Source organism: Aptenodytes patagonicus, chromosome 1, assembly GCF_965638725.1.
Source record: "Aptenodytes patagonicus chromosome 1, bAptPat1.pri.cur, whole genome shotgun sequence".
Taxonomy (NCBI): Eukaryota; Metazoa; Chordata; class Aves; order Sphenisciformes; family Spheniscidae; genus Aptenodytes; species Aptenodytes patagonicus.
The window spans coordinates 165,746,843-165,773,932 of NC_134949.1; the positions used below are offsets into that span (position 1 = coordinate 165,746,843).

The 27,090-nt window shown below is 43.0% G+C and overlaps 1 protein-coding gene across 4 annotated transcripts in view; it reads left to right on the forward strand.

Moving 5' to 3' along the window:
* Positions 1-27,090, forward strand: part of NALCN (sodium leak channel, non-selective) — a 266,845-nt gene that overhangs the window by 56,309 nt on the left and 183,446 nt on the right. For 3 of the 4 annotated variants that reach the window (XM_076361468.1, XM_076361476.1, XM_076361480.1), the window contains one exon: positions 6,123-6,277. The exons of the other annotated variant lie outside the window; for it this stretch is intronic. In XM_076361468.1, coding sequence (XP_076217583.1) covers positions 6,123-6,277 — 155 coding nt within the window. The remainder of the gene's footprint in view (positions 1-6,122; positions 6,278-27,090) is intronic. 4 annotated transcript variants of the gene reach the window in all.

Genomic DNA, 27,090 nt, shown 5'->3' on the forward strand with positions numbered 1-27,090 from the left:
GCCACTGAGTGCTGCTGTGCATGCTAGAACTTCAACATGAACTGGAGTCAAAGGCAGCCAAGTGGTATGCCACAATTGATATCGCTAATGCATTTTTCTCAATCCCTTTGGCAGCAGAGTGCAGGCCACAGTTTGCTTTCCCTTGGAGGGGCGTCCAGTGCACCTGGAACCGACTGCCCCAGGGGTGGAAACACAGCCCCACCATTTGCCATGGACTGATCCAGACTGCACTGGAACAGGGTGAGGCTCCCAAACACCTGCAGTATATTGATGACATCATTGTGTGGGGCAACACAGCAGAGGAAGTGTTTGAGGAGAGAAGAATAATCCAGATTCTTCTGAAAGCTGGTTTTGCTATAAACCAAAGTAAGGTAAAAGGACCTGCACAGGAAATTCAGTTTTTAGGAATAAAATGGCAAGATGGGCGTTGTCATATGGCAATGGCTGTGATCAATAAAATAACAGCCATGTCTCCACCAGCTACCAAGAAGAAACACACGCTTTCTTAGGCGTCGTGGGTTTTTGGAAAATGCATATTCCACGTTATAGTCTGATTGTAAGGCCTCTCCATCAAGTGATCCATCAGAAGAAGAATGACTTTGAATGGGGCCTTGAGCAGCAGCAAGCCTTTGAACAAATGAAATGGGAGATAGTTCATGCGGTAGCCCTTGTGCCAGTCCGGGCAGGACAAGATGTAAAAAATGTACTCTACGCCTCAGCCAGGGGTAACGGCCCCATCTGGAGCATCTGGCAGAAAGCACCTGGAGAGACTCAAGGTCGACCTCTAGGGTTTTTCAGTCAGGCCACTGAAGAACATCAAAACAACCAGCAGGTGGACCAGGCTGCTAAGATTGAAGTGGCTCAGGTGGATCTGGATTGGGAACATAAGGGTGAGCTATTTATAGCTTGATGGGCCCATGACACATCAGGACATTTAGGAATGGATGCAACATACAAATGGGCTTGTGATCAAGGGGTGGGACTTGACTATTGATGCCATTGCACAGGTTATCCATGAATGTCAAATGTGCTCCATAATCAAACAAGCCAAGCGGCTAAAGCCTTTTTGGTATACAGGACTATGGCTGAAATACCAATATGGGGAAGCCTGGCAGATTGATTATATCACACTACCACAAACCTGCCATGGCAAGCACCATGTGCTTACAATGGTGGAAGCAACTACTGGATGGTTGGAAACATACCCTGTGACCCATGCCACTACCCGGAATACTATATTGGGCCTTGAAAAGCAAGTTTTATGGTGACACAGCACCCCTGAAAGAATTGAATCAGACAACAGGACTCATTTACGAAACAACCTCATGAACACCTGGGCCTAGGAGCACGGCAATGAGTGGGTATATCACATCCCCTATCATGCACCAGCCTCTGGGAAAACTGAACAATACAATGGACTGTTAAAAACTACACAGAGAGCAATGGGTGGTGGAACATTCAAGCACTGAGATACACATTTAGCAGAAGCCACTTGGCTAGTCAACACTAGAGGATCTGCCAGTCAGCCTGGCCCTGCCCAATCAAAACCCCTGTGCACTGTGGAAGCAGATAAGATCCCTGTAGTACGTAGAAGGAACTTGTTGGGAAAAACAGTCTGGGTTATTCCTTCCTCAGGAAAGGGTAAACCTATTCGTGGGACTGTTTTTGCTCAAGGACCTGGGTGCACTTGGTGGGTAATGCAGAAGAAGGGGGGAGTCCAATGTGTACCTCAAGGGGATTTAATCGTGGGTGAAAATAATCCATTATTTGAGTTGCATGTTACGGGAATTGCTATAACAGGAACCACTTGTTGCTAGCCAGGCTAGGAGCAAGGGGAGAAGTTGATTGTAATGGTTATACCTCTAAATTGTTGTAACCCACGATTTGAGTTGTATGTTATAGGAATTACTATAGCAGGAACCACCTGAACCAATGGAGGACAAGCCTTACAAGAAGCAGTGCAACTGCAGCAGTGACCCGACCTGAGCTGGCTTTGATGCCCAGTAATTCCACGCAACACACCACCCCTCCTGTCCTGAGTGACCACCATAACAGATGGAGCCCAAAGCCATGGACTAAATGAATTCAGTGGACATTTTGTGGGCATTTGTGGACATATATGGACATTTTACAAACATTTCACAGGGGTGGTCCATACACTAAGGGAATGATATCTGTGTATTGTGTCAAAGGATGGGAAGGGTGGTGGTGGTTAATGAGGATGTATTGGATAGTGTGGTACCTGAGCATGACGTAAATGGTAGGGAATAAAGGGTGGAGAATGTGCTGGTTTTGGCTGGGGTAGAGTTAATTTTCTTCATAGTAGCTAGTATGGGGCTGTGTTTTGGATTTGTGCTGAAAACAGTGTTGATAATACAGCGATGTTTTTGTTATTGCTGAGCAGTGCGTCTCCCAGAGTCAAGGCCTTTTCTGCTCCTTATACTGCCCCACCAGCAAGTAGGCTGGGGATGCACAAGAACCTGGGAGGGGACACAGCTGGGTCAGCCGACCCCAACTGACCAAAAGGGATATCCCATACCATATGATGTCATGCTCAGCAGTAAACTAGGGGGAAGGTTGGCCGAGAGGCCACTGCTCAGGGACCGGCTGGGCATTGGTCGGTTGGTGGTGAGCAATTGTTTTCATTTGCATCACTTGTCTTTCTTGGGTTTTATTTCTCTCTCTTTGTTATTTTCCTTTTCATTACAATTTTTCATTATTATTATTATTATTATATTTTATTTAAATTATTAAACTGTTCTTATCTCAACCCATGAGTTTTCTCACTTTCACCATTCCAATTCTCTTCCCCCATCCTGCTGGGGGAGCAGTGAGCAAGCGTCTGTGTGGTGCTTAGTTGCCGGCTGGGGTTAAACCGCGACACATGAGCACATAGTGGTTGAAAGACCAGTTTTGCTACAGATGCCATAGAAAACAGGCACTTGTACTGCCAAGATGCATCAATTCAGGTTCTTCTTGTGGTGTACGTATGTATGTATGTAGTCAGAACATTCTTCAGGCAGTTAAAAACATGTCAGAGTAGCACTCCTATGTCTTTTGCAACAATCTTATTATTGAAGGATTCTTATCAAGCGAGGTGGAGTCAATTATCTCCCTCTGCATCCTTTGCATTCCTGTGCAGAACTAATTTCTCAGCTCACCTGTTGGGTTGATGCTGTACTCCATACACATTGAATACTCTGCATAGAAATATTCAGTTGGTCCATCGGGATGAATTATTTCTTTGGTCATGTTGCAAGAATTCGTAATTTTATCAAGGCACCCTATTCAGCAAGATATTTAAGCACATTGCCTAATCGAACTTTTGAGATGCTTAAAACTAGTTATGTGCTGAATCAGCATCTCAGTACTTAGCTGATGTTGAGTATGGCCTGTGAAGCAATAAAACAATTTAAATCACCTTATATTGAAAACATATGGTGATATTCTAGCCACTTCTAGACTAGATGTCTAGTCCATGTAGACTAGTCTATGCTTATTTACTGTCTTGAGGCAGAACACAAATTGCCTGGTGACATTGGTCCAAAAAAAGCCTGTATCTGTACAGGTACAGGTACTATAAGCAGAGATTCTTCCTTTTTAGCCTAAATCATACTCAGTGCATGGAGACAGCTTTTCTTCTTCAGAAGGAGATTTGATGTGATATAAAAATGACCTAGGTTTAAATGAAGCACTTAAAATGAGTGCTTTGCATTTAAGTGATTGAGCCAGCAATACTTTTCATAATATGCCCTCACGCTGCTAGCCTCTTGGATCTGAGGGATTTTCTAATGCAAACCATAATGTAAAATTCATTAGCTACCAGTAGCTGGGGTTCTGAATCTGCTTGAGCCAGTGAATTAATTTTCATTTCTGAAAATATTCATAAAATGTTGTCTTATGATAATCCTATGTATTATAACAGCTTTTAGGTGGCAGTATAAATCTAACATACTTAAAGCATACAACTGGGTATGAATTAACATATTCTAGCATAAAGGAATTAAGGTGCCCAGATGAATTTTTAAATACTTGAGTGACATGTGCTGAGCATGTTTACAAAAAGTGAAATGATTACATGGATACTTGTGCGTCTGTCTGTCTTTCTAGTTACGCACATAGCTAAATTTGAGGGTGTTCTTTAAAACTTCAGCTGGAACTGTACATGTCTGTGTGTGCATCCATGCAGATATGTATGGCTCCCTGGTATCATGAAGAAATGACTACAGGATGGGTACAACTACAGTTATTTCTCTGCATTTATAATTGCCTAGGAAAAATTGTGTAGGAAGCTTTTGATTCACACTGACAGATTTAGACTAATTATCGCTATTGCATGCAGTGCATAAAAGCAAGAAAAATAAAGTAATTAAAGCTTCTGTTCACCCAATTTAGTTGTCAAAATGTATCTGTGAGTTAGATTAAAAGAGGAGGACTTTCAGAAGAACAATAGGATACTAATTATACTAAAGGGCAGACTGAAAAGTTTCACCTTTTCTGTGGACAAGCAAGATTAATTAAAATGATGAATTTTAAGGCACTGGTCTGAAGCCTCAGGATAACGGAGTGAATGCTACAAGATTTTCTTTGTAACTTTCAGCAATTCATTTTGGTGTTTCTATATCAAAAGTCTGTGCTGTGACTAGGAAGTCAGAATCAACCTGAACATGAATGGAAATCGACTGTTTTTTTCTCAGACCAGAACCCACCATGATTAGCAATTGCCCTAGGACTGAACCAAAAATCAGGATTTTCATTCACTGGATGAGAGAATACAAGCAAGGAGAAAAACAGATGTTGCTTAGCTGTGCGCCTGCTCAGCACAGTTGGAGCTATGTCATATTGCAACCTTTCTTCTCTTTGGTTTACCCAGCTGACTCACAGCACATCATGAATCCTCACTTCTGCACTGTAATACTGTGCTGTGTTGCTTTGTAGACCCTAACAGGGACCTGCTCAGCATGGAGGTGGGCGGTTTGCTAAGGTTACCTCTTAACTGAACTATTTCTTGGGAAATGGCGTGACCAATGTTTGGTTTTGGCAAAGGACTATGTATTGTGATTATTAACTCGTGCTGTAAATCCTTAGGGGGAATCAACTGCCTGAGCTTCTCCTTACCAAAGTTTGGGAGTACTTGGATACCCATCTTTATATGTACATGCCACGGGCACAGATTTAACAGGACAGGGAGCTACAAACATGTCCTCCCTCTCCTTTTAGCTTCTATGTCCCTTAGCGCTGGACCTACCTGAATTCCCATTGCAGTGCAGTGTGACAGAGCCTTTTCAGCAGCTCAGCCCCAGGTGCCAGAGGAGCTGGGAAGACAAGTGATGCTCAGCCTCTGGCAACAGTAAAAAATGGCCAACACACTGTGTTGCAGTGTTGCCCCTTGTCTCATGATCCTTCTGTTTTTCAGTGTTACATTTACCAACGTAAATCAGTTTGAACCAGTTCAAACCAGTTCAAATTTTTTCACCTGTTTTACCAAATCATTACTGGACTGACCTAAAAGTGAATCAGATCTGTTTCAGTCACAGCAATACCTAGATACTAATTGCACTAAACATGTAATGATTTGACTTCTTGCCTGCAACTGTGGCTATCTATCTGTGGTGGAAACCTGGCCTGACCAAGGTATAAGAAGCTGAATACATACTCAGGTGGCTGACAAGTCATCCACAATGATCCTTTGAAAGAGTGGCAAAGCTAGCTTAGGTAATGTCTGTGGAAGTCAAAGTCACAGTATTGACTGCAGTTGAACACACTCTCAGGATTTGCGAAGGAGCCTGAAGCAGTAAGTGTCCAAACTGCATATTGGTGCAGCTGTATGTTAACTCATCTGTGTCTTGGAGAGTCTCCATTTTTGATGGGGTCTCTAGGCATTGGTATGAAACTTCTGCTGTTAGTATTTGTACTATCATTACATAAGACTGAAGTCTTAGGAGGCAGTTAGTGTGCCCTTTACAATAAGTGCTTAATTAATGAAAATAACATATACCAAAGAACATCAGATAGCAAAAATAATAGCTGATGTACTTTTCACTTTAGTCCTCTCGTTTTCAAGTATTTAGTTTTGCTATGGGTTGAGTTTATGTAACACCTTAATTTTGTATTTTTCACAGAAATGTAACCTGGAATAATTTAGCTATCCCAGATACGCACTGTTCCAGAGAGCTAGAAGAAGGTTACCAGTGCCCACCTGGATTTAAATGCATGGACCTTGAAGATCTGGGACTAAGCAGGCAAGAGCTGGGCTACAGTGGCTTTAATGAGATAGGTCTGTCCTACTGGTAACATCCATTTCAGTATCCATTTTAAAATGTTTATGAAATGAATAGAACAGATAGCTCATGTCTGTGCTGAAAAGATATCAAGTGTAATCAGTATTCTGCTCAAGTAGAGCACATGCCAGAAAGAGAAGCTGTGCTATTTGCTTTGGAATTATGAAGTTATCATCTATTTTTACATTGCCTGGGATCCCAGGATTTAAATAACTTTGAAACAATGTATTTATTTAGGAAGAGTCAACCATTGATTATCACCAGCATGCAAATGCAATGACTAATTTCTGTGTTTTATTTATGATTCATTTTAGAGTATATAATTCATCCTATTTGTCTAATTTTAGTAGTAATTCCCATGGAAAAAAAAAACACCCAGAATTACTTTGATAATCATCTTGGTACTAAAGAGAAGGGGAAAGAGAAAATGAGATCATGTGTATCTGTGGCAATCTCGATCCAAACTGTGTAAGTCAGAACATCACCCAGAAAAATGATTGGGAGTCAGGCAGATTTTGCAATACAGGTGCAATTTGTGTTCTGTGAAAAACACTGCAGAGTCACTAGGAGAATACATTTTCAGCTAGCTGCAACGTGTTGTGCCATCCCCGTGGGGAAACAAGTGTAGAACAATAATTCGGGAAAGGTGGCAAGAGCATGGGCAGCTGTGGCAAGATCCATATCCAAATGGAAAACATGCAGTTACCCTGTCAGAACATTGTGGTTATCTCACATTTATTTAACAGACAAAGGTCCAACAGGAGCCTGCAGCTGTAAATTTTCATTTCAGCACAGGTAGGGGAGTCCCTTCAAATGATAAAGCATGCCTGCAGGCCGTTTTCTTTCCGATGCATCTCTCTGACTCTGATAAGGTTTTTTTTCATTTGTCCTGGCCTGAGCTCCAGACTGTTATCCTGGCCCCAGCTGAACTTGAAGGTAATAAAAAGCTCTAAGGACTGAATGACTGCAATCCAAAAAAGTTTTTTGACTACTGAAAGCCTTTGCAGCTGAAATCACTTCAGCTGGTTCCCAGGCTGCTGAATATACACAATGAGCCAGAGAGTTACAACAAATAGTCTGAGAGTCCTGTTACAAGTCCTCTGTGATACCAAATACTTTCTGAAGAAAAACTGCCATTTGTGTCCTTTCTTTTTTCTCGTGAGAAAGGGAGAAAAAACTGATTTCGACCAAGCTCCATTCTGTTTCCTCTGGGAGTCAGAAGCGTACCAGTTGTACCAGTACTGCTAGCTGAATAGCACTACTGATAGTACCGGTCTTTCATATAAATTTTTTCTTCAGTAGATCTCAAAAGATAACCCTGTCTGATCTCTCAGACAACCTTCAGATTCCTAAGTTAGTGGCATACTGCCATGCCTGGAGGAACATGAGCTGAGTTCACACTAGAAACTAAAAACATCCACACACAAGTTCTCTGGTTTGAGATGGTTTGGCAGGGGAGTGTGGGATAGGTGTATCACCAGAAGAATTATGCCTCAGATTGAAATCACCCTTCTTATCTTGACATGCAAAATTATTTGTGGCATTGAAGGCTGTTATTCTAGCTGCCTACCTGGTCACCAGGGAAAAGTAGTTGCAATGCCTTAGACAAGTTTAAGTGGGTAGATGATTTGAATGAGGCTCAGAGTGCTTAATAAAGGAGGCCAGTATGTTTTTAATGATGGGGGCAGGTTGGCAAAGGCAGCTGAAATAGTTTGTCCAAGGGTGCCTGCAGAGCTGGTTGAAAAAACAGGGCTCAAACTCCGGTCTCCTAAGTTGCAGTCCTATACTTTTATCAATATGTCATTCTGAGTGCTGCATTTTAAAGATCAAAGATTGCAAATAGACTTAGGAGACTTGTCATTGATACTTTGTTTTTGTCTAGAAATAGGTAACCAGGATATAACACTGCTCGGTACAGCAGCCAGAAGTTAAGTTGAATATCAATTGAAAGCTGATAACTAAACTTTAAAATACTGGGTAAGACACAGCAGCTTTGCCACAAAATGTTAAATAAGCTTCCTCAAATTAGGAATGTTATAAATAGGGTTATAACCAGCAAGTTTATCAATATTTTATAAATCTCCATTTTGTGATGCACCTTTGTATGTAGTTAACAGGTAAGTAATGCAGTAGATCTTTTCTGTGTAATTATACTATTTTATTGTATACATTCATTGGTATTTTACTTGCAGATTATTATGCAGCCTGTCCTGTTGGTTCCTGAAATCTATCATTACAAAAATCACAAGAGCATAGCAGTTTGGCAGCTACTGTATAATTAGTACCACTTAATTTGCAGCATATAAGTACAAGCTATGCATATTTGAATTTGATCATTTCTGTTATTGTTTTTCTCTTTAAAGAAAAATGGAGGGTTTTTTACAATTTTGTTACTGGGTGAAGACCAAACTGTCCCAATCAGATAAAAGTTAATAGAGTTTTTTATACTGTGAGGGCTATGCCAAGTAGGTAGTTTCATATTTGGAAAATCCCTTAATTTTGGCCATACCCTGCTCCCACTTTTATAAATGGCTTTGGCTTTAAAGGGATGAAAATTGTAAAGATGATAGTGTAAGTTTTGGTACTTGACAATATATTTATTTCCCAAGTTTTCTATTTTTAGTTTTGAGGTGTTCTGTTTATCTGTTTTATGTATGCTTCTATGCAAGTATGTATGTATTGTTTAAGGAAGAACATCGTTATAGACCACTGATAAATATGGCTTGAAGTCGTCTTGTCAAGATAATCTAGGCCATCCCCTTCCGATGTGAAGCAGACTTCACAATCTTTCCAGGCAATCTATTGCACTGCTTCATTGTCTGTACTCTTAGGAAGATTTTCCTAAAGTATAACCTGAATCTTTCTTTTTTGCAATTTAAGATTGTAATTTCTCACCTTATTCAGCTACTGACATAGAGAAAACTTTAAAAAAGCTTTTCTGCATCTTTCAAGATTATCATTATGCCTCTTCTACCCTCTATGGCCCCACTGGGCCATACAGCTCCAAATGTTTCAGTCTTTTGCTGTAAGACTTATATTTTATATCTTAAATTGTTCTTACTGTCCTTCTCTAGACTTTCTCCAGCTGATTAACCTCTTTGTTGAAGTGCAGGAATGGCAGAATACCCCAGTAGAGCCATTACTTTATGTGTTATTAAGCTTTATTACAGTTTCTACATCCTAGTGAGATGTTTTCCATTTTCAGAATAGCATGTTCATAGAATCATAGAATCATAGAATAGTTTGAATTGGAAGGGACCTTTAAAGGTCATCTAGTCCAACCCCCCTGCAATGAGCAGGGACATCTTCAACTAGATCAGGTGGCTGAGACTCCCGTCCAACCTGACCTTGAATGTTTCCAGGGATGAGGCATCTACCACCTCTCTGGGCAACCTGTTCCAGTGCTTCACCACCCTCAGCGTAAAAAATGTCTTCCTTATATCTAGTCTAGATCTACCCTCTTTTAGTTTAAAGCCATTCCCCCTTGTCCTGTCGCAACAGGCCCTGCTAAAAAGTTTGTCCCCATCTTTCTTGTAAGCCCCCTTTAAGTACTGATAGGCTGCAATAAGGTCTCCCCAAAGCCGTCTCCTCTCCTGGCTGAACAAACGCAACTCTCTCAGCCTTTCTTCATGGGAGAGCTGTTCCATCCCTCTGATCATTTTTGTGGCCCTCTTCTGGACCTGCTCCAACAGGTCCGTATCTTTCTTGTGCTGAGGGCTCCAGAGCTGGACGCAGTACTCCAGGTGGGGTCTCACGAGAGCAGAGTAGAGGGGCAGAATCACCTCCCTCAACCTGCTGGCCACGCTTCTTTTGATGCAGCCCAGGATACGATTGGCCTTCTGGGCTGCGAGCGCACGTTGCTGGCTCCTGTCCAGCTTTTCATCCACCAGTACCCCCAAGTCCTGCTCGGCAGGGCTGCTCTCAATCCCTTCATCCCCCAGCCTGTATGGATACTGGGGGGTTGCCCCGACCCAGGTGCAGGACCTTGCACTTGGCCTTGTTGAACCTCATGAGGTTCACACGGGCCCACTTCTCGAGCTTGTCCAGGTCCCTCTGGATGGCATCCCATCCCTCTGGCGTGTCAACCGCACCACTCAGCTTGGTGTCGTCTGCAAACTTGCTGAGGGTGCACTCGATCCCCCTGTCTATATCATTGATGAAGATATTAAACAGTACTCGTCCCAATACAGACCCCTGCGGGATGCCGCTTGTCACTCATCTCCATCTGGACATTGAGCCATTGACCACTGCCCTCTGGATGCAACCATCCGACCAATTCCTCATCCACTGGACAGTCCACCCATCAAATCCATCTCTCTCCAATTAAGAGAGAAGGATGTTGTGGGGGACTATGTCAAAGGCCTTACAGAAGTCCAGATAGATGACATCCGTAGCTCTTCCCTTCTCCACTGATGTAGTCACTCTATCATAGAAGGCCACTAGGTTGGTCAGGCAGGACTTGCCCTTGGTGAAGCCATGCTGGCTGTCTCGAATCACCTCCCTGTCCTCCACGTGCCTTAGCATAGCTTCCAGGAGGATCTGTTCCATGATCTTCCCAGGCACAGAGGTGAGACTGACTGTAGTTCCCCAGGTCTTCCTTTTTTCCCTTTTTAAAAATGGGGGTTATGTTTCCCCTTTTCCAGTCAGTGGGAACTTCACCGGACTGCCACGACTTCTCAAATACGATGGATAGTGGCTTAGCAACTTCATCCACCGGTTCCTTCAGGACCCACGGATGGATCTCATTGGGTCCCATGGACTTGTGCACCTTCACGTGCCTTAGATGGTCTCGAACCTGATGTTCTCCTACAGTGGGCGGCTCTTCGTTCTCCCAGTCCCTGCCTTTGCCTTCTGTGGCTTGGGCGGTGAGGCTTGAGCACTTCCCAGTGAAGACTGAGGCAAGAAAGTCATTGAGTACCTCGACCTTCTCCGTGTCCCAGGTAACCAGGTCTCCTGTTTTGTTCTGGAGACTGCCCACATTTTCCCTTGTCTTCCTTTCATCCCCGACATACCTATAGAATCTTTTCTTGTTGCCCTTGATGTCCCTGGCCAGATTTAATTCTATTGGGGCTTTAGCTTTCCTAACCTGATCCCTGGCTGCGCAGACAATTTCTCTGTATTCCTCCCAGGCTACCTGTCCTAGCTTCCACCCTCTGTGGGCTTCCTTTTTGTGTTTGAGTTTGTCCAGGAGCTCCTTGTTCATCCATGTAGGCCTCCTGGCGTTTTTGCCTGACTTCCTCTTTGTTGGGATGCATCACTCCTGAGCTTGAAGGAGGTGATCCTTGAATGTTACCCAGCTTTCCTGGGCCCCTCTTCCCTCCAGGGCTTTGTCCCATGGCACTCTACCAAGCAGCTCCCTGAAGAGGCCAAAGTCCACTCTCCTGAAGTCCAGGGTAGTGAGCTTGCTGTGTGCCCTCCTCGGTGCCCTAAGGATCTTGAACTCCACCATTTCGTGGTCGCTGCAGCCCAGGCTGCCCTTGAGCTTCACATTCCCCACCAGCCCCTCCTTGTTGGTGAGAACAAGGTCCAGCATAGCACCTCTCCTCGTTGGCTCCTCTACCACTTGGAGAGGGAAGTTATTATCAATGCATTCCAGGAACCTCTCGGATTGCTTATGCCCTGCCGTGTTGTCCCTCCAACAGATGTTGGGGTGGTTGAAGTCCCCCATGAGGACCAGGGCTTGTGAACGTGAGGCTGCTCCTGTCTGTTTATAGAGGGCCCCATCCGCTCGGTCTTCCTGGTCAGGTGGCCTGTAGCAGACCCTCACCGTAATGTCACTTGTCCCTGCCCTCCCTTTAATCCTGACCCATAAGCTCTCGGTCGGCTCCTCATCCATCCCCAGGCAGAGCTCCATGCACTCCAGCTGGTCATTGACATAGAGGGCGACACCCCCTCCTCGTCTCCCCTGCCTGTCCTTCCTGAAGAGCCTGTATCCCTCCATCCCAACACTCCAATCATAGGAGCCATCCCACCGCGTCTCCGTGATGCCAATAAGGTTGTAGCCCTGCAGGCGTGCGCACGTCTCTAACTCCTCTTGTTTATTGCCCATGCTACGTGCGTTTGCATACAGGCATTTAAGTTGGGCCCCCAATGAAGCTGTCTTACTGGCTGGAGTTCCTTTGTGCTGCTCTTCAGGCACTCTCCTGCTGCCCTGTGATCCTTCTGCTGGCCCTGGCATCAAACTGGTAGGAGTGGGATGGATTGAGGTTCCCCTCCCGCGGCATCTCTAGTTTAAAGCCCTCTTCACCAGCTTGGCAAGCCTATGACTGAAGATGCTCTTCCCCTTCTCTGACAGATGGACCCCATCAGTCCCTAGCAGACCAGGTTTCTCAAAGCGAGTCCCGTGGTCTAAGTAGCTGAACCCCTGGCTGTGGCACCAGTCCCGTAACCATTTGTTGACTCGCCAGATTCAACTGGCCCTTTCAAACCCCTTCCCTTTGACCAGCAGGATTGATGAAAATACTGCCTGCGCTCCCGAGTCCCTTACCGCCGCTCCCAGGGCTCTGTAGTCCTTCTTGATAGTCCTGGCTGTGTCACTGGTGCCCACGTGAAACAGCAGCAGTGGATAATAGTCAGTGGACTGTACGAGGCTTGGTAGCCTCTCGGTGACATCCCTGATACGAGCCCCCGGTAAGCAGCACACCTCTCTAGAGAGTGTGTCTGGTTGGCAGATGGGTGCCTCCGTACCTCTCAGAAGAGGGTCACCTACTGCTGTCACCCATCGCCTTTTCTTAGTGGTGGTGGTTGTTACACGGGGAGCAGATCGGGCTGCATTACTCAGCTCCATCACTTCTCCTGGTGTGACAGGACTTTCCTCTTTGGCCTGCAGAGCGGTGAAGCGGTTCTGCAAGGGCACTTCAGGCTTCGGGGGAAGTCTCTTCCTCCTGCTGGTCCTTGCCTTCGCAACCGCCCATTCTTCTGCATTATTGGCCCCCCTCCCTTCTGTGTGTGCCGGTGGGGGAGTTTTTGGCTGTTTGGCCGTGGGCTGCGGGTCCACTGCAGACTGCGCTTGGAACCAGCTATCTAGCTCCTTCTCTGCCTCCCTGATGTTACGCAGCCTTCTCACCGCCTCCTGCAGCTCAGCCACCTGCTGCAGGAGGTCCTCCACCTGGGCACACCTTTTGCAGGCAGGTCTGTGCCTGTCCCTGCCCCAGGAGAGAGGTCTAGGCACCTCCTGCAGCCTGAGGTCTGCGCTGCAGCCTCCCCCTTCAGCAGCTCCATCTGGGTGGATGCATCGGCCACCGCTGGGGTAGATGGTGCAGACCCCCCAGCCAGAGTCGCGACCTTTGTCCTCAGACGAGTGCCCACCATTCTGACTTGAGGGTCAGGTAGGATGAGTGCCCTTGACCTTTGCTGATGGTCACAGAACGGTGCCCGATTGCTGGGTTATGTGTGCTCCAAGTCCACCACTTGGCCCATGGAATGCCCCTCCTTCAAAGAGGCGCTCTCCCTGCGCGCCTTCCCGTGCAAACTGCCGTGCCACGCCCTGTTTGCCCGTCCTGTTGGCAGCGCTCCTGGTGGCAGCGCTCCCTGGGGCTGCCTTTAGTGGGAGTGTGGGGTGGCCGCTGTTACTTCTGGCCCTGCCCACGCCTTGTCAGCCGCCCTTGTGAGAGCTGCCGGCTCCCGGCGGGTCCCTGCACTCCCCTGGGATTTCCCCGGCTCAGGAAACACCCCTGTACACCACGATCTGCTGCTCCGCTGTGGGACGCACCTGCGCCGGAGCTGATCGCCTCTGGGAGAGGCAACCCATTTTGTGGGTGATTCATGTGTTCTTCTGATTTGTTACAGCCCTTGTGTCCTTTTAAAAGAGCTGCCATCACTGTTTCCCATTCTTTATTTGTTTACTTGATAATTGCTTTTTAAATGTAGACCCTGGCATTTGCCTCTGTTGAATAGCATACTATCTTTGTTTTTCAGACTGTTTCTTCAATTTGCAGAGATCTTCTGGAATTTTATTTTTTTCCTCCTGAATACTTTGAGTGCCTCTTAGCTTACTTTTATCTGAAATTTGATGAGTATAATTTATTTTCTATCAACCTGATCAAGAGTGAAAAAATAAATAGAACCAGACCAAGATCAAACTCTGTTGGAGCCTCGTTTGACAGTCTTCCTTTCTGACAATGTTTCATTAATAGCTGGTCATAAGGACACTTAACAAATGGTTTTGCACCCATCACACAGTAGTTTCACCTAGTCATTTCTGTATGTTGTCATGGTGAGACAATATTAAAAGCCTTTTAAAATCAAGACATAGACCGTCAAGTGCTTCTGCTCTCCTTACAAAACCTGCTTCCATTCTACATTTGTACAGCAATAATACAATAAGATTTGTGCGATAGGTTCTCCAGTGCCTGCACCATTTCAATATGTATTAATAATATAATACTTACTTACACCTGATGTTTGTGAAGGTAATTTTTCAAACATGGGTCACATCAGCATATACCTACAGCTAATGCCTCTGTTCTTCAATGTATGTATTTCTAGATTGGATGTAGAATCAAATTAACACCAATTGGTTTTGCCAACTCTACCAGTGTAATCTCTAATGAGAGTGAAGTTACTAAAAGCCGGGGCAGTTCTGTCTGGCTATACCTCTAGGAAAGTTATGAGCAACAGTCGCAGAGGTCTATCTTAGAACTGTTTGTGAAACTGGAGAATTAATGAAACATTGAGTGGAGAACCAATTAGCTAAGGCCTCAGTACCCCAAATCCCTTTCTCTGTGAAGTTCTGAAACGGGAGGAAGGAATAGTAGAGAAAGAATAACCTGCCCCCCTAGGTGAGGTGACTTCAGATGTCCCAGGTTCCAGCTGATGGGAGGCCACAAGAAGTTACTGCTTTCTTCTAGTAAGTTGCTCATGAACGCAGTAGAAACCTGAGTACTCTTTCCAACAGTTTAACACAGAACTTGACTTCTTAAGTAGGCGTTGTTCTTATACAGTGGGAGCCTTCATATTAAATGAAGTCTTTTATCCATCAGGATGCTTGAAAGATTTTTCAAATACTACCTGTGGGGCTGAGTGGGAGTAAGAGAAAGGATATGAATGAAAGGCTTGGCTGGCTGTGTGGGTGTGGGTGGCAAAGCTCCTTACTATTGAGTAGACCTGTACGGTACTGTCAAGCTCTTCTCTTTCTCAGACTTCTTAGCTGATTTTGTCTCAGGCTCTTATAAAAAGGTTGATGTCTCCTTCATATTAGAACAGCCTTCAGCCTTGTCTCCCACTGAGAGCATCAGGTATATTCACAGTTCACCTCTTTCTTCTTTCTGATTTTATTCTCTTCTCTGTGTTTTTCCTAGCTGTGTTTAATTCCGTAGGGTGTAGCTGATAGGATGACAGTACCATGAAGTGTGCAAAAAATGTTGAGGTAAATATTGAGAAAAATTACCTTTGTTTTGTGAATAAAACCCAGTAATTGTACAACTCATTAGGCATGTGATTGTATTTGCATAAGTATTTTCATCTGATATATCTAAAAAGCATAAATATAATTGTTGAATTAAGTAAGAGCATGCAAGACTTGGCGATTGGAGAACTATGACAAGTACTTCTGCCTTCCATGTCACTGTTTATCTGAGTGTGCATCTATCTTCAGTCAATATTTAACATGGCAGTAATTGCTGTCAGGGCCACACTAAGGATGTTGGTAGAGCTGTCTATGTGGGTGCTGCTGGAAAGGGTGCCACATAGACACAAATATGGCAGAACCCCTGCTGTTGCTGGATCCTGGGCAGTTTTCCTCCTTACCTGTACTTTCCACACAGTACAGATCCTTTTGCATTCAGATTTTTGTAACATCTGGCTTGTAATCATTCCACATGCCTCATGGGTGCAATCATCTGTAATCTTCTACAGATGTACATTTGCAGCTACATTACTGATTTTACTCTTCACGTAATCCTAGAGAATGTTTTTTTGTGATTTACAGTGCTACATATTGCTTCAAATATTGTCAAAAGGAAAAGGAAGTTCAGAATGAAAGATACCTAAAAGTTAAAAAATACTCTACAAAGTAGGGGAAAGAAGTTTTATGCCATAAAAGATCATTCTGAAAGGAGAAGAAGGAGATTTTATTCTATGCTGTATCATCAACCCATCTGTCATTTGCTAGGGCCAGTACCCTATTAAATTATACGAATTACATCTCGTACCTGCAGAGAGTATTTGACAAAGACTACCATATTAATGTCTAGTTTATGTAGAGGAGATAAACACACACATGTTGTATCTTGGAGACAAATAATGAAATTTCAACGGTAAGGAGTGCTTCAGAGCACATATACAAAAATGACATCTGTATTAAACCTTACTTGCCTTACAGTAGAAGTGAACACTGTTCAATGACACAATGAGCCAGCAAAATCATCTCATTTCATGGGCTGTAAAACAGCAACAGAGCTTTAGGTCTCAGATATTTCCCACTTCTATTATAAGGCCTTTTCTCTTATAATATGTGACCCAGAATTTAAATATTCTTGGCATGCCTCCAGTTGAGAGCCTTTTTTTAAATTGGGAATTAGAAGAAAAGATTTTACATGTCACTGTGAAAAATGTCTACCATGATTACATTAAAAGTGAACCTAATTTAATGTTTTTTAAAGGAAACATCACGATGGGGCCAAAGTCAACTTCCTCAATTCACGTATGGGTATTGTTTTAATAAAAGACTTGTACAGGGATCAAAATAACCCCTTTGTTTACCCATAAATTGAAATTTTATCTACCAAACATGGGAGTTACATTGGTTGTCTTAGAAGTGCTTTTATGATGGGGAAAAGACTTTCGAGCGGGCAACCAGTTTGAATTGCGAAGGCGCTGCTCTTAGACTGGAAGAAGGTTGGGGTGGCATTAGATTCATTGTTCAGAAGGAAGGAATTAAGGTTAAGATAGTATGCTGTGAATCTGGATTTTGCACCTCACTGCCACAATCCATTAAGTACATTTTCCATGAGAGATTTAAGGTTGCCTAGAGCTTGGGTACCTGTCTCTAGGATTAGAATTCAGAGTGGCTGAGCAGTGTGTTGAGCGGTGAGGTGTGATGGACACATGAAAGCAAAACAGCTGGAAAGGAAGAAGGATGCTCACACCAGTCTGGAATAAAAGCTGAATAGTCAGCCTAAATCAGATCCCCAATTAGGTACTCCTAGAAACAGCAAGCATTCAGAGCTGGAAGTCCATTTGTTTATGTGGACACCTATATAATGAATTTGGCTGGAGGAGACTGATAAGAGGTTCTTAAAGAGAAAGTAGAAGTGACCCATGTTTTTATATAGTAGTGCAGTGGTCAAAGTGAGACACTTGCATTCTGGAAGGATGCCCTACTCACCCCTGTGCAGGGGCCGGGGCAGAGCACGCTCCCTTCCACCTCCCTCCCGCTGAGTCTGCAGCAGCAGGAATTCCTGGCCCTGGAGGAGAGCGAGCAACACGAGACTGGTGACTAGAAGGAGTACTATAAAGACCAACTCTTTGTCATTCTTCCATGAAGTTATTTCCAATTTTTCTCCATGGACTGCCTCACACAAAAATGTATAAAACCACCTTTAATGTTTAGGAGACTGAATGTTAACAAGACGTACCAACATAAAAGAAAACACTTGAAAATCCAACTTGCCGTTCCTGCTGCCACTGGATGAAGAAAAGAGCCTGTCACTGGTGGCAGAGGCTGACCTTTTCATTTGTCCGTCACTCCACGCCCACCTGACACACTTGTCTCTTGGTGGCGGTATTAGCAGCCACTTGGTCTTTCCAGGTCCCTGGCATGGGCAAAAGAAGCAAGTGGATTATGACTGATTAGTTGTCCTAGACAACTGCCTACTTTGCCAGCTCTGAGACTTCCAGGCCCATGAGGAACAGTGAATTATGAGTTGATGAACAGAATAAAAATTATATTTGCAGGCTATTTGTTTGAAGTAGGAGATACAACTGATAGTGAAAAGGATTGCAAGAGTATTTTCAGCCTCCTGTATGCCTCCTTCCTCCCCCCACTGCCCTTTCACACAGTCATCTCCACCTGAATGAAGGCAGTATCATTTTGCACAGACATAGATGGCCAGAAATGCAGATCAGCATCAACAACACAGCCTGACTCCCTTGGCTCTGAGTCAGTTGGTATCTGGGATAATAGAAAGCAATGAGGGGATGTAATTGTTAAGTCAGAGCCTCCATTTAATTGTACCCGTTAAAGGCTGAGAGATTAAGCTCTTATGAAGGAAGCATTGGCTCAGTAATGATTTCATCAAAATTTGTGGTCAGAATCTTTAATTCTACAGATGATATGTATGCTTGATATACATATTGAGTCTTAATACTCTGTTCATCCTAGCAAGTGCATCATAGTATTAAACACTTTGATAAACAGGTCTAATCTTACTCCACTTACGCAGCTCTTCTATTCAGGCACTTGCATGTAAAGTGCCTAATAAGGAGGCCTTCATCCATGACCACAGCCTGTGGAGTTATCATGTGGTAACATGACAAGCGATAACGATGTTAATGTGTGAAGGTGTCAGAATGTGATTAGGGAAGCCATTCAGACTGTCTAGCGATAAAACTCATATTTTCTAAATGTGAGCCAAAATTACTTAAAGCATGCCCCATTAGTCCACTGATAGAGAAACCAGTGAAAATCATTATTTCAAAAATGGTGATAGATTTTTATTTTTCTCACTGGAAAAAGACCTTGCAGACGGAGAGCAAGAGGGCCCTGATCCCAGCTGAGGCACTGTCATGGGCAAAAGAGTTTCCACTCAGGGAATTTCACTTATTTGTTTTACTGCTAATTAACATTAACTTATAATCACTCATTCAGGTATTAAGAAGCAAGGAAGACAAACAGTTAAAGAGACACTTAGGGAAAACACCTTTCCTCCTTTGCCTGTCTCAACTTCAGTCCACACACCTCTCCTCCCCATGTCCTAGTCCCCACTCCTCTGCTTTTGCAGCATGTGAGGCAGGGGGTGTCTCAGGAAGCTGGGGTCGGTGCATAATGGTTTCTTTTTTTTGCTGCCTCTTGTTTCTTACTCTTCTGCTGCTGCTCCTTCCTTCTTATTCATCTCCTCTGCTCCAGAGTGGGCTTAGCCATGGGCTGCAGTCCCTTCACAGGTGTCCCTGCTCTGGCGTGCCCCCTGCTACCAAAAGCCTGCCAGTTATGCCCACTGCAGGCACCTAAATAAACCTAGGCATGGCAGCTTAGACCACCTTTACACAGGCACCTTCAGAAGGTTATACGGGTTTTTGGTGAGCACAGAGGAGTAAAGGAAACAGTTCATATGCCCTGTGCAGCTGAGAACAGTTTGCAATCCTCGTTGTGTTGTTCCTCTTGGGAAATAACTCTAGTTACGAAGGATGTGAACGCTGTGAGGAGTGAAGCATGGCTATGTGAATAAGCAAACAAGTTCAGTTTGTTCCTGAGATAGAAGGTGAAAGGGAGCTTGCTCATGCTGCAAAAGCAGAGGAGTGGGGACTAGGACATGGGGAGGAGAGGTGTGTGGAGTGAAGTTGAGACAGGCAAAGGAGGAAAGGTGTTTTCCCTAAGTGTCTCTTTAACTGTTTGTCTTCCTTGCTTCTTAATACCTGAATGAGTGATTATAAGTTTATGTTAATTAGCAGTAAAACAAATAAGTAAAATTCCCTGATACAAGCTGAAAGGGAGCCCACTAATCCTGTTTAGGCTTAAGGCACGATACTGTTTTCACTGGTTGCAGCTTCTTAAGGACCTGCTTACAAGGCCATGTTCAGTTTCTCAGCAGAAAGAGTTTAATAACAGAAGGCTTTGGGGGGGTTGTCTTTTCTTTGGGGTTTCTTTTTGTTTGGCAGGAAAAGTACTAGAGAAATTCAGTGGTTGGAAGTTGAATGTAGACAAATGTATTTAGGAAAACATGAACGTTTTGTATCAGTAAGTGTCACTACCTATAAAAATAATCACCAGGAAGTTGAAGTGAAAACACGTGATATCTCTCCTAAAACCATGCTAGAACCCATACAGAAGTTACTGGATTTGGTGCAGGAAACACTTGGTGAAAATCTCAGCTTTTTTTGCTATAAAAATTAATTTTAAATTCTTCTAGTTTAATGCTGGATTAAATTATCCCAGAGGTTCCTTTGGGCCTTAGGATTGATTCCGTATATTATTTATTCTTTAGCTTGACAGTTTTGTCTCAGTCTTGTGTGTGGCTGAGAAGTGAATCACCTGCAGTCATAGCATAGGAAAAGTAGTCTTTGTTTTTTGCTTTGTGTTTTTCTAACTATGGTCCCACGCTTCAATACTTTAAACAAAAGATAACAGAAAAGAAGTCATGCCAACCTACCATGGTCAATGGGTTAGTCTTTTCTTTCATTGTAAATATCTGTGCTGTATTTTAGCATTTGTATTCTTAAGTGTTGTTTGACTTTACTCCTGGTTTTACATTGTCCTGGTTTTGGCTGGGATAGAGTTAATTTTCTTCCTAGTACAGCTGGTACAGGGCTGTGTTTTGGATTTAGGATGAGAATAATGTTGATAACACACCGATGTTTTAGTTGTTGCTAAGTAGTGCTTACGCTAGTGAAGGACTTTTCAGCTTCCCATGCTCTACTGACTGAGAAGGCTGGAGGTGCACAAGAAGCTGGGAGGGGGCACAGCCGGGACAGCTGACCCAAACTGGCCCAAGGGACATTCCATACCGTGTGACGTCATGCTCAGTACATAAACTGGGGAAAGCTGGCCGGGGGGGCCGCTGCTCGGGGACTGGCTGGGCATCAGTTGGTGGGTGGTGAGCAATTCCACTGTGCATCACTTGCTTTGTGTATTCTTTTTATTGTTGTTGTTGTTATTACTACTATTACTATTTTATTTCAATTATTAAACTGTTCTTATCTCAACCCACGAGTTTTCTCACTTTTACTCTTCCGATTCTCTCCCCCACCCCACTGGGGGGGGGCAAGTCAGTGAGCGGCTGTGTGGGTGCTCAGTTGCCGGCTGGGGTTAAACCACAGCACATTTTCCTGTTCTCAAACATTTCTTAGTGATTCTAAACCTGTTCTTCCTCCCTGTAGTGAAAAAATGCAGATCTACAATATATTCAGTTTTCACAGAATATGAAAAAGCATTTTTTGACACAGTATTCCTTTTTCTCGATGCTCACCTTTAATTCCACTCACTGTTTAGCCACTCTTTCCTTTGAGGCTCCAAATGCCAGTTTGCATAGAGGCTTATCTTCAGAAAGCACAATAATGACCATCTTTCTACAAGCATTTTACCCACAAACACCCTTTTCCATTATGCTCTTCAGCAGAATGTGCAATTTTTGCCATCATGTGAGTCTGAAAGTATTGGAAGCTCTGTTCATCTTACATTATGCTTGCTTGTGTTCTTTGTTAGTATTACCTCTTATACAGGATACAGGATAATATCTTTTAGATACTTTTATCCTCTCACTGAAATTTTCTTGATACATCAAGTAGAAACAATGTTTTAGGGACTCTTGTCATGATCCAAAGCAATAAAGGTAGCTTTTCCTTGATGATTTTTTTGTCAGAAATTCTAGATCTTTATTCTGTTCACCAAGTCATGACTTTTTTGATGCCTCGTTCATGTGCTGCTTCTCATGCTTTTATGTCACCTAGGTGGCCGAGTTACCACTTTTTCCTTTCCTCAAGAAAGCTTCTCTTGAATGCCATGTGCAATTAGTATCATTATTATCTTACTAATTGAACAATTAAAACAGTTTCAGGCATTCTGGTCTATCCTTCCCTCACTGCTGACATGCTCAGTAGTTTAGTTGATATCTTAACCTTAAAATAGAAAATACAATTGATATAATCTTGAACTGACAGAACTGAGAGATTTGGCAATGCAGTTTGTAGAAAATTCATTTTGCTATTAGAGAATTACTCAGGCTTGTCTAAGAAGCAAGATGATACGATTTAATTCTCAAATTGGTGCACCAAGAAAGGACTGCTGCTTATGAGCAGAAACAGAAATGAAGAAGACTAGACAAACTTAATTTATCAAAATGTGCTTATATGGCACAAATATTTCCAGTCTTGGCAGTGTCCATGGGACCTGCATATCTTGCATTGCACAGTGAAGCAGAGTCTGGTAAACCAACACCTTGCAGACAACGGACAACAATAAGTTTTTCCCCTTGACCTATCTCCACATTCTGCAAAGTAGACTTTATATTTTGATCCTATTTCTGTGCCTTTTGAATAACAAATATTAGTAAGAACTTTAAAATTAGCCACATAATTTTCCAAGTAGGTCACCAGTTCTGCATTTTCGACATCTGTGGTGGTGTGTGGTGGCGGTCCACTGTTTCTGTGGCTTGGCAAGGATACCCCACCTTATGCTTGTCACTTCTCTCCCTTAAATGAATGCTTACGGTTTATTGCTACGTGTGCTTTAGCTTAGCTCCAAAAGGAGGTGTCTCTGTTTTGTTCACATACAACGCTGTCGGAACATTGCCGCTGCTGCATTAGGTGGGCTCAAAGATGCTCATACTGGGTTGTTGCCTCTGCAAAGTTATTTCTTGATTTAGAGACAGTCCTGTCCTCATTATACCTGTTTTCTCCATTTAGACTTAAGTTTATTCGAGGGTTCATAAACCTTATAATCACAATACCAATTTTTAAGCCATTTCCCAGGATGACTGGATAGCAGCCGACTGGTTTTAAAAATGCTGATATCTTCAGTATGGAGTTTTCTCCTGAGCAGACACTGAATGATTGGCCCTTATTTACAGACTTGTTTTGATCATAAATATACTGTTTATCCTTTGTAAATCACTTGCTCCCGCAGCCTGACGGGACAGGGTTTATAACCCTCTATTAACTATATATGTAAGTGAATATCCCTGTACGTTATACTTCGAAAACACAGTTTTTCTTACTTAAAAGTTGTGCAGTAAGGTTTATAAAAGGCAGACAAACACACGTGATTCACTATTTCTTCCTGGTAGAGATGAGATATGACAGTTACCAAACAATTTGGGAGTGATAGTGGTTTTAGGGTGAGTGACAATTAGCTCGGTTTAGCAAAAATTCTGTGGCAAGATTATTATTGCCATAGAAGGACTGAACGTGCTTTTCAAACCTGGGGTCTTGATGAGCCTTCCACTGAAGAGGTGTAGTTTGCCAGACATCTTCAGATTATTTCAGTTTTGTTCTTTAGTATGACAATTCCATCTAAACAAGCATAATCATTTTAAAATGGAGGTTCTGTAACATAAGGCAGTGTTAGTCAGTGAGTTTGCATGCATTCTGGATGCATGTGGAAAGAAGAAAACAGGTCATTTCTTGGTTTGCAGGGAACACAATGACAAAATGATCAGGCTCTAGCAGGGACCATGTTTCTTGAAAATTTTCAGTCTCTTCAAGCTCTCTGAATTCTTGCTGTTGCTGAAGGGAGTCACATCTGTTGTATCGTTGTGTGGGTGATGTAGTTTAAGTTTTACTGGAGAATGTATTAGCAAAGAGCCTTTAATGAGAAATTTTCAGCAGATTAGAAACAACTGTGTCTTAAATACATTATTAAGGCCCTGAATTTTCAGTGGAGAGCCAATGGGCTTTATTTAAAGGCTATGTCTCAACTGGTGGACCTACCTGTCTGACGTCCTGGTTTGGTATACCCTGGCTGTGTCATGACCTTATACCAGAGAGATACTTCATTGCTACTTTTTATTCCTGCTTGATTTCTGTGGGAGGAGGAACCCCGATACGTAGACCGAAGGCAGCTCCAGTCTCCCTTCCCCAGGTCTGAGGCACCAGTGTCCTGGCACTCCACAGCACACACCGACTGCTTAAACTGGTTGTACTACGTGGGTCCACGGGCATGACTGGGATGTAAATATTGGCTGTCACTGATGGTCACAGTGAGCTCTCTGTATTTCTGTGTTGGAAGAGTAACACAGAGTTACCTAAACCCACAGATTTTCAAAAAAGGATACTAAGACAATGCTTCTGATTTTAGACAACTGAACAAGTGGCCTGAATTTGAAAAAAAAAAAAAAATAGCAGGACGCTTCAGTTAACTCCCTTAGCTATTTGATGTTTCTGTGTGCTTGCCACTTTTCTCAGTGAGGCCATTTTAGTTGCCTAGTTAATTAAGACTTTTTTTTTTAAGCAATGGTTTAGAGACACAAAAAAATTGCACAAATAATGTCCATTGAATGAGCTCTGTTACACTAACAAATGGTGTGTGGGAAGTTGTAGAGTTTTGGAAATTTAGAGTAATTTGAGCAGCCCTCCAAAATTTTAATTTATTTCTGTGTTAATCCCAAAGTAATTGAGTCTGGCATTAAACCAGGCAATCAGGTGAAACTAATGTGAATAGATCAGTACAGTTGACTTGTACTGACAGTCAAAGAAAGCTTAACTGCTGCTGAGAGAATTCAGTGGAACATACTTTCCTCTGTCATTTCAGGGTGTTCCGTGTTAGTTTCAGCAGCTAAGTAGTTGGATCTATAATGGAATAAAACAACTTTCCAGAAAGCTTTACTTTTTCTTTTGTTCTCAATTTTGTTTGTAATTGTGGATCTTTCCTGGTGGCCATCTTTTTCTGCTATATATAGTTTGATATATCACTCATGTCATTATAGTATGCTGCACAGAATTTAATGACCTGTCTGACATCTGTGCTGTGCGCTTCCTCCTCTCTCTCTTTCATTCCCATCTGTGCCTGGGAACGCAGAAGGGATGGTTTGCACACTGAACCAATATGTTTTGGTTAGATTTCATTTTGAAAGCAAGTATTTTGAAGTTTTCCTTCTAATATACCTTCTGATAAGTACTTGCATGATAGGAATGGCAGTGTTAAAAGAAAATAAAATCATACTTGATGTTAAGTAAAAGGCCCATAAACTGTCACTGATCATAAACTGAAGAGATGGAAGAGCAAAGTGTGGCAGAAAGGCTGTCTTAATTGAAGGGTATAAGAAAATGAAAGTTGAGGCAGGTCAAATGCAAGCTTTAATTGCATCTTGTTATGCTTTTTTCTACTGTAAGCTGTATCACCTCAGACATATCAATCCCATATTGACATATAACTTCATGTACTGTTTCTTAATATATCTCAAGTAGCATAGTCTTAAATTCTATGTAAGTAAGTTTTCCCCTGTGATTAGTAGGAGATCACAAGCATAATAATTAAAAAAAATTGAAAATTCAGTAGAGCTCACTGGCATCAGCACAGCTGTTGGCTTCTTACTAAACCACTTAAATATCCCGGCCCTTGCTCCCTACTGCTTTAAGTGGGCTTATTTGCTCCAACATAAGGATTTGAGGAGTCCTGGAATGGAGCTTGCTGGGGAATGTGGTGCTGGAGACATTGCAACTGGCTTTGCAGGGCCCAAGCTCCCAGAGGGCGCCCCTAGCAGAGGTCAGCCTTTGCACTGCATCCCCCAGGGAGTCTGCAGTGTGTCAGCGCCCACTGCTGCAGATTGGGAGTTAAATGTAGCGTACGTACTATTTTCGCAGATGACCTTCTTATGCTTACTTTCTGCTGCCCCTGCTCCAGCATAGCAAGGCCTCCCAGCGTGAGTTTGAGATGATACATGCTCTGTGAAGGCAAAGGAGGAAATCTGCTTTTGTACTGCTGCTACTGTTTACTTATAATTCCTATGGGAAGCGTGAGTTAAAACACTCAGGTCTATTATCTACAGTGACGTTTCTTTTTCCTCTAATGCAGAATGCTAACCAAAGGGTCAGATAACTTTGAGAGGCTAAGTAAAGCAGTCAGGGGACACATGCGTGCTAGGAATGCCATGGTCAAAGGGAAATAAATGCACATTAAGACCATCTCCTTAATGAGGATTTACTAAGAAAATAAATAGAAAGAGCTGCTTCAAGCAAAAACAACCTCCCAGCCCACCAGTTTGCACTCTGCATGAGAATTGAAGAAAGGCTTATGTCAAAGACAATAACTGTTTGTGTGGATAGCTACTCAACAACTCACAGTCTGACAAGGAACAGAGAACAATGTGAAAAAATAGGAAGAGGAATTAAAGGTGTGACAGTAGTGTGAACAGCCCTGAAACAAAAGGCGTGACTAATTTCAGCCACGCTAAGGAGCAGGAAACTCTTAGCCAATAGGCAAAGCATGAAGTTGGGCAATTAGAAACCTGTCATTCCATACCAAGAAAATTAGATCCTATCGGTTTAATTATCAGTCAGTGCCATTAGGACAATATAGCTCTGCATAATGAAAGCTGCAGTTACTGGGTAATAGAGGTAATTGTTTTCACAGTGGAAGATTTTCACTTTCAGACAAGAGCTTCAGTATGTGACTGGTTTACAAGCTTTGACCTTCAACACTTGCATAATGCATGGGACACATTGTTTTTACCTTGTCTCCTGAGATTTCATTATTTTATCCTAAACAGCATTTTTGTAAAGTTGGTGGAAATGAGCAAAACCACCCACTACAAATACAATCTACAACAGTCATGCAACATGCCCTCTGTTACTGTAATTAGAGCAGCTTACCAAATCATCTTTGATTTAAGACCTTTGATTTGATAACACAGGGCCAGCTTGCAGCTTGGCTTTCTCACTTCTGCTGGGGAATAAGGGGGAGTAATGCTGTTCCAGAAAATCTAGATCACAGATGGTCACTCCAGAGGGGGTAGCACATACAGAGCAGAAGCTTAGGTGTGACTCTCCAGCACATCAGCTCATCTGTGGTAACTGACTTCATACATGCTGCTACCCTTGCAGTACCCTGTGGCAAATGTGTAATAGCATACTCCTTCTTCACTAAATAGTGCACAGTCTCACTTTAGTACTCTGTTACTCAAATATTTAAATATTGAATGTTTCTTTTCCTAACTGTCTT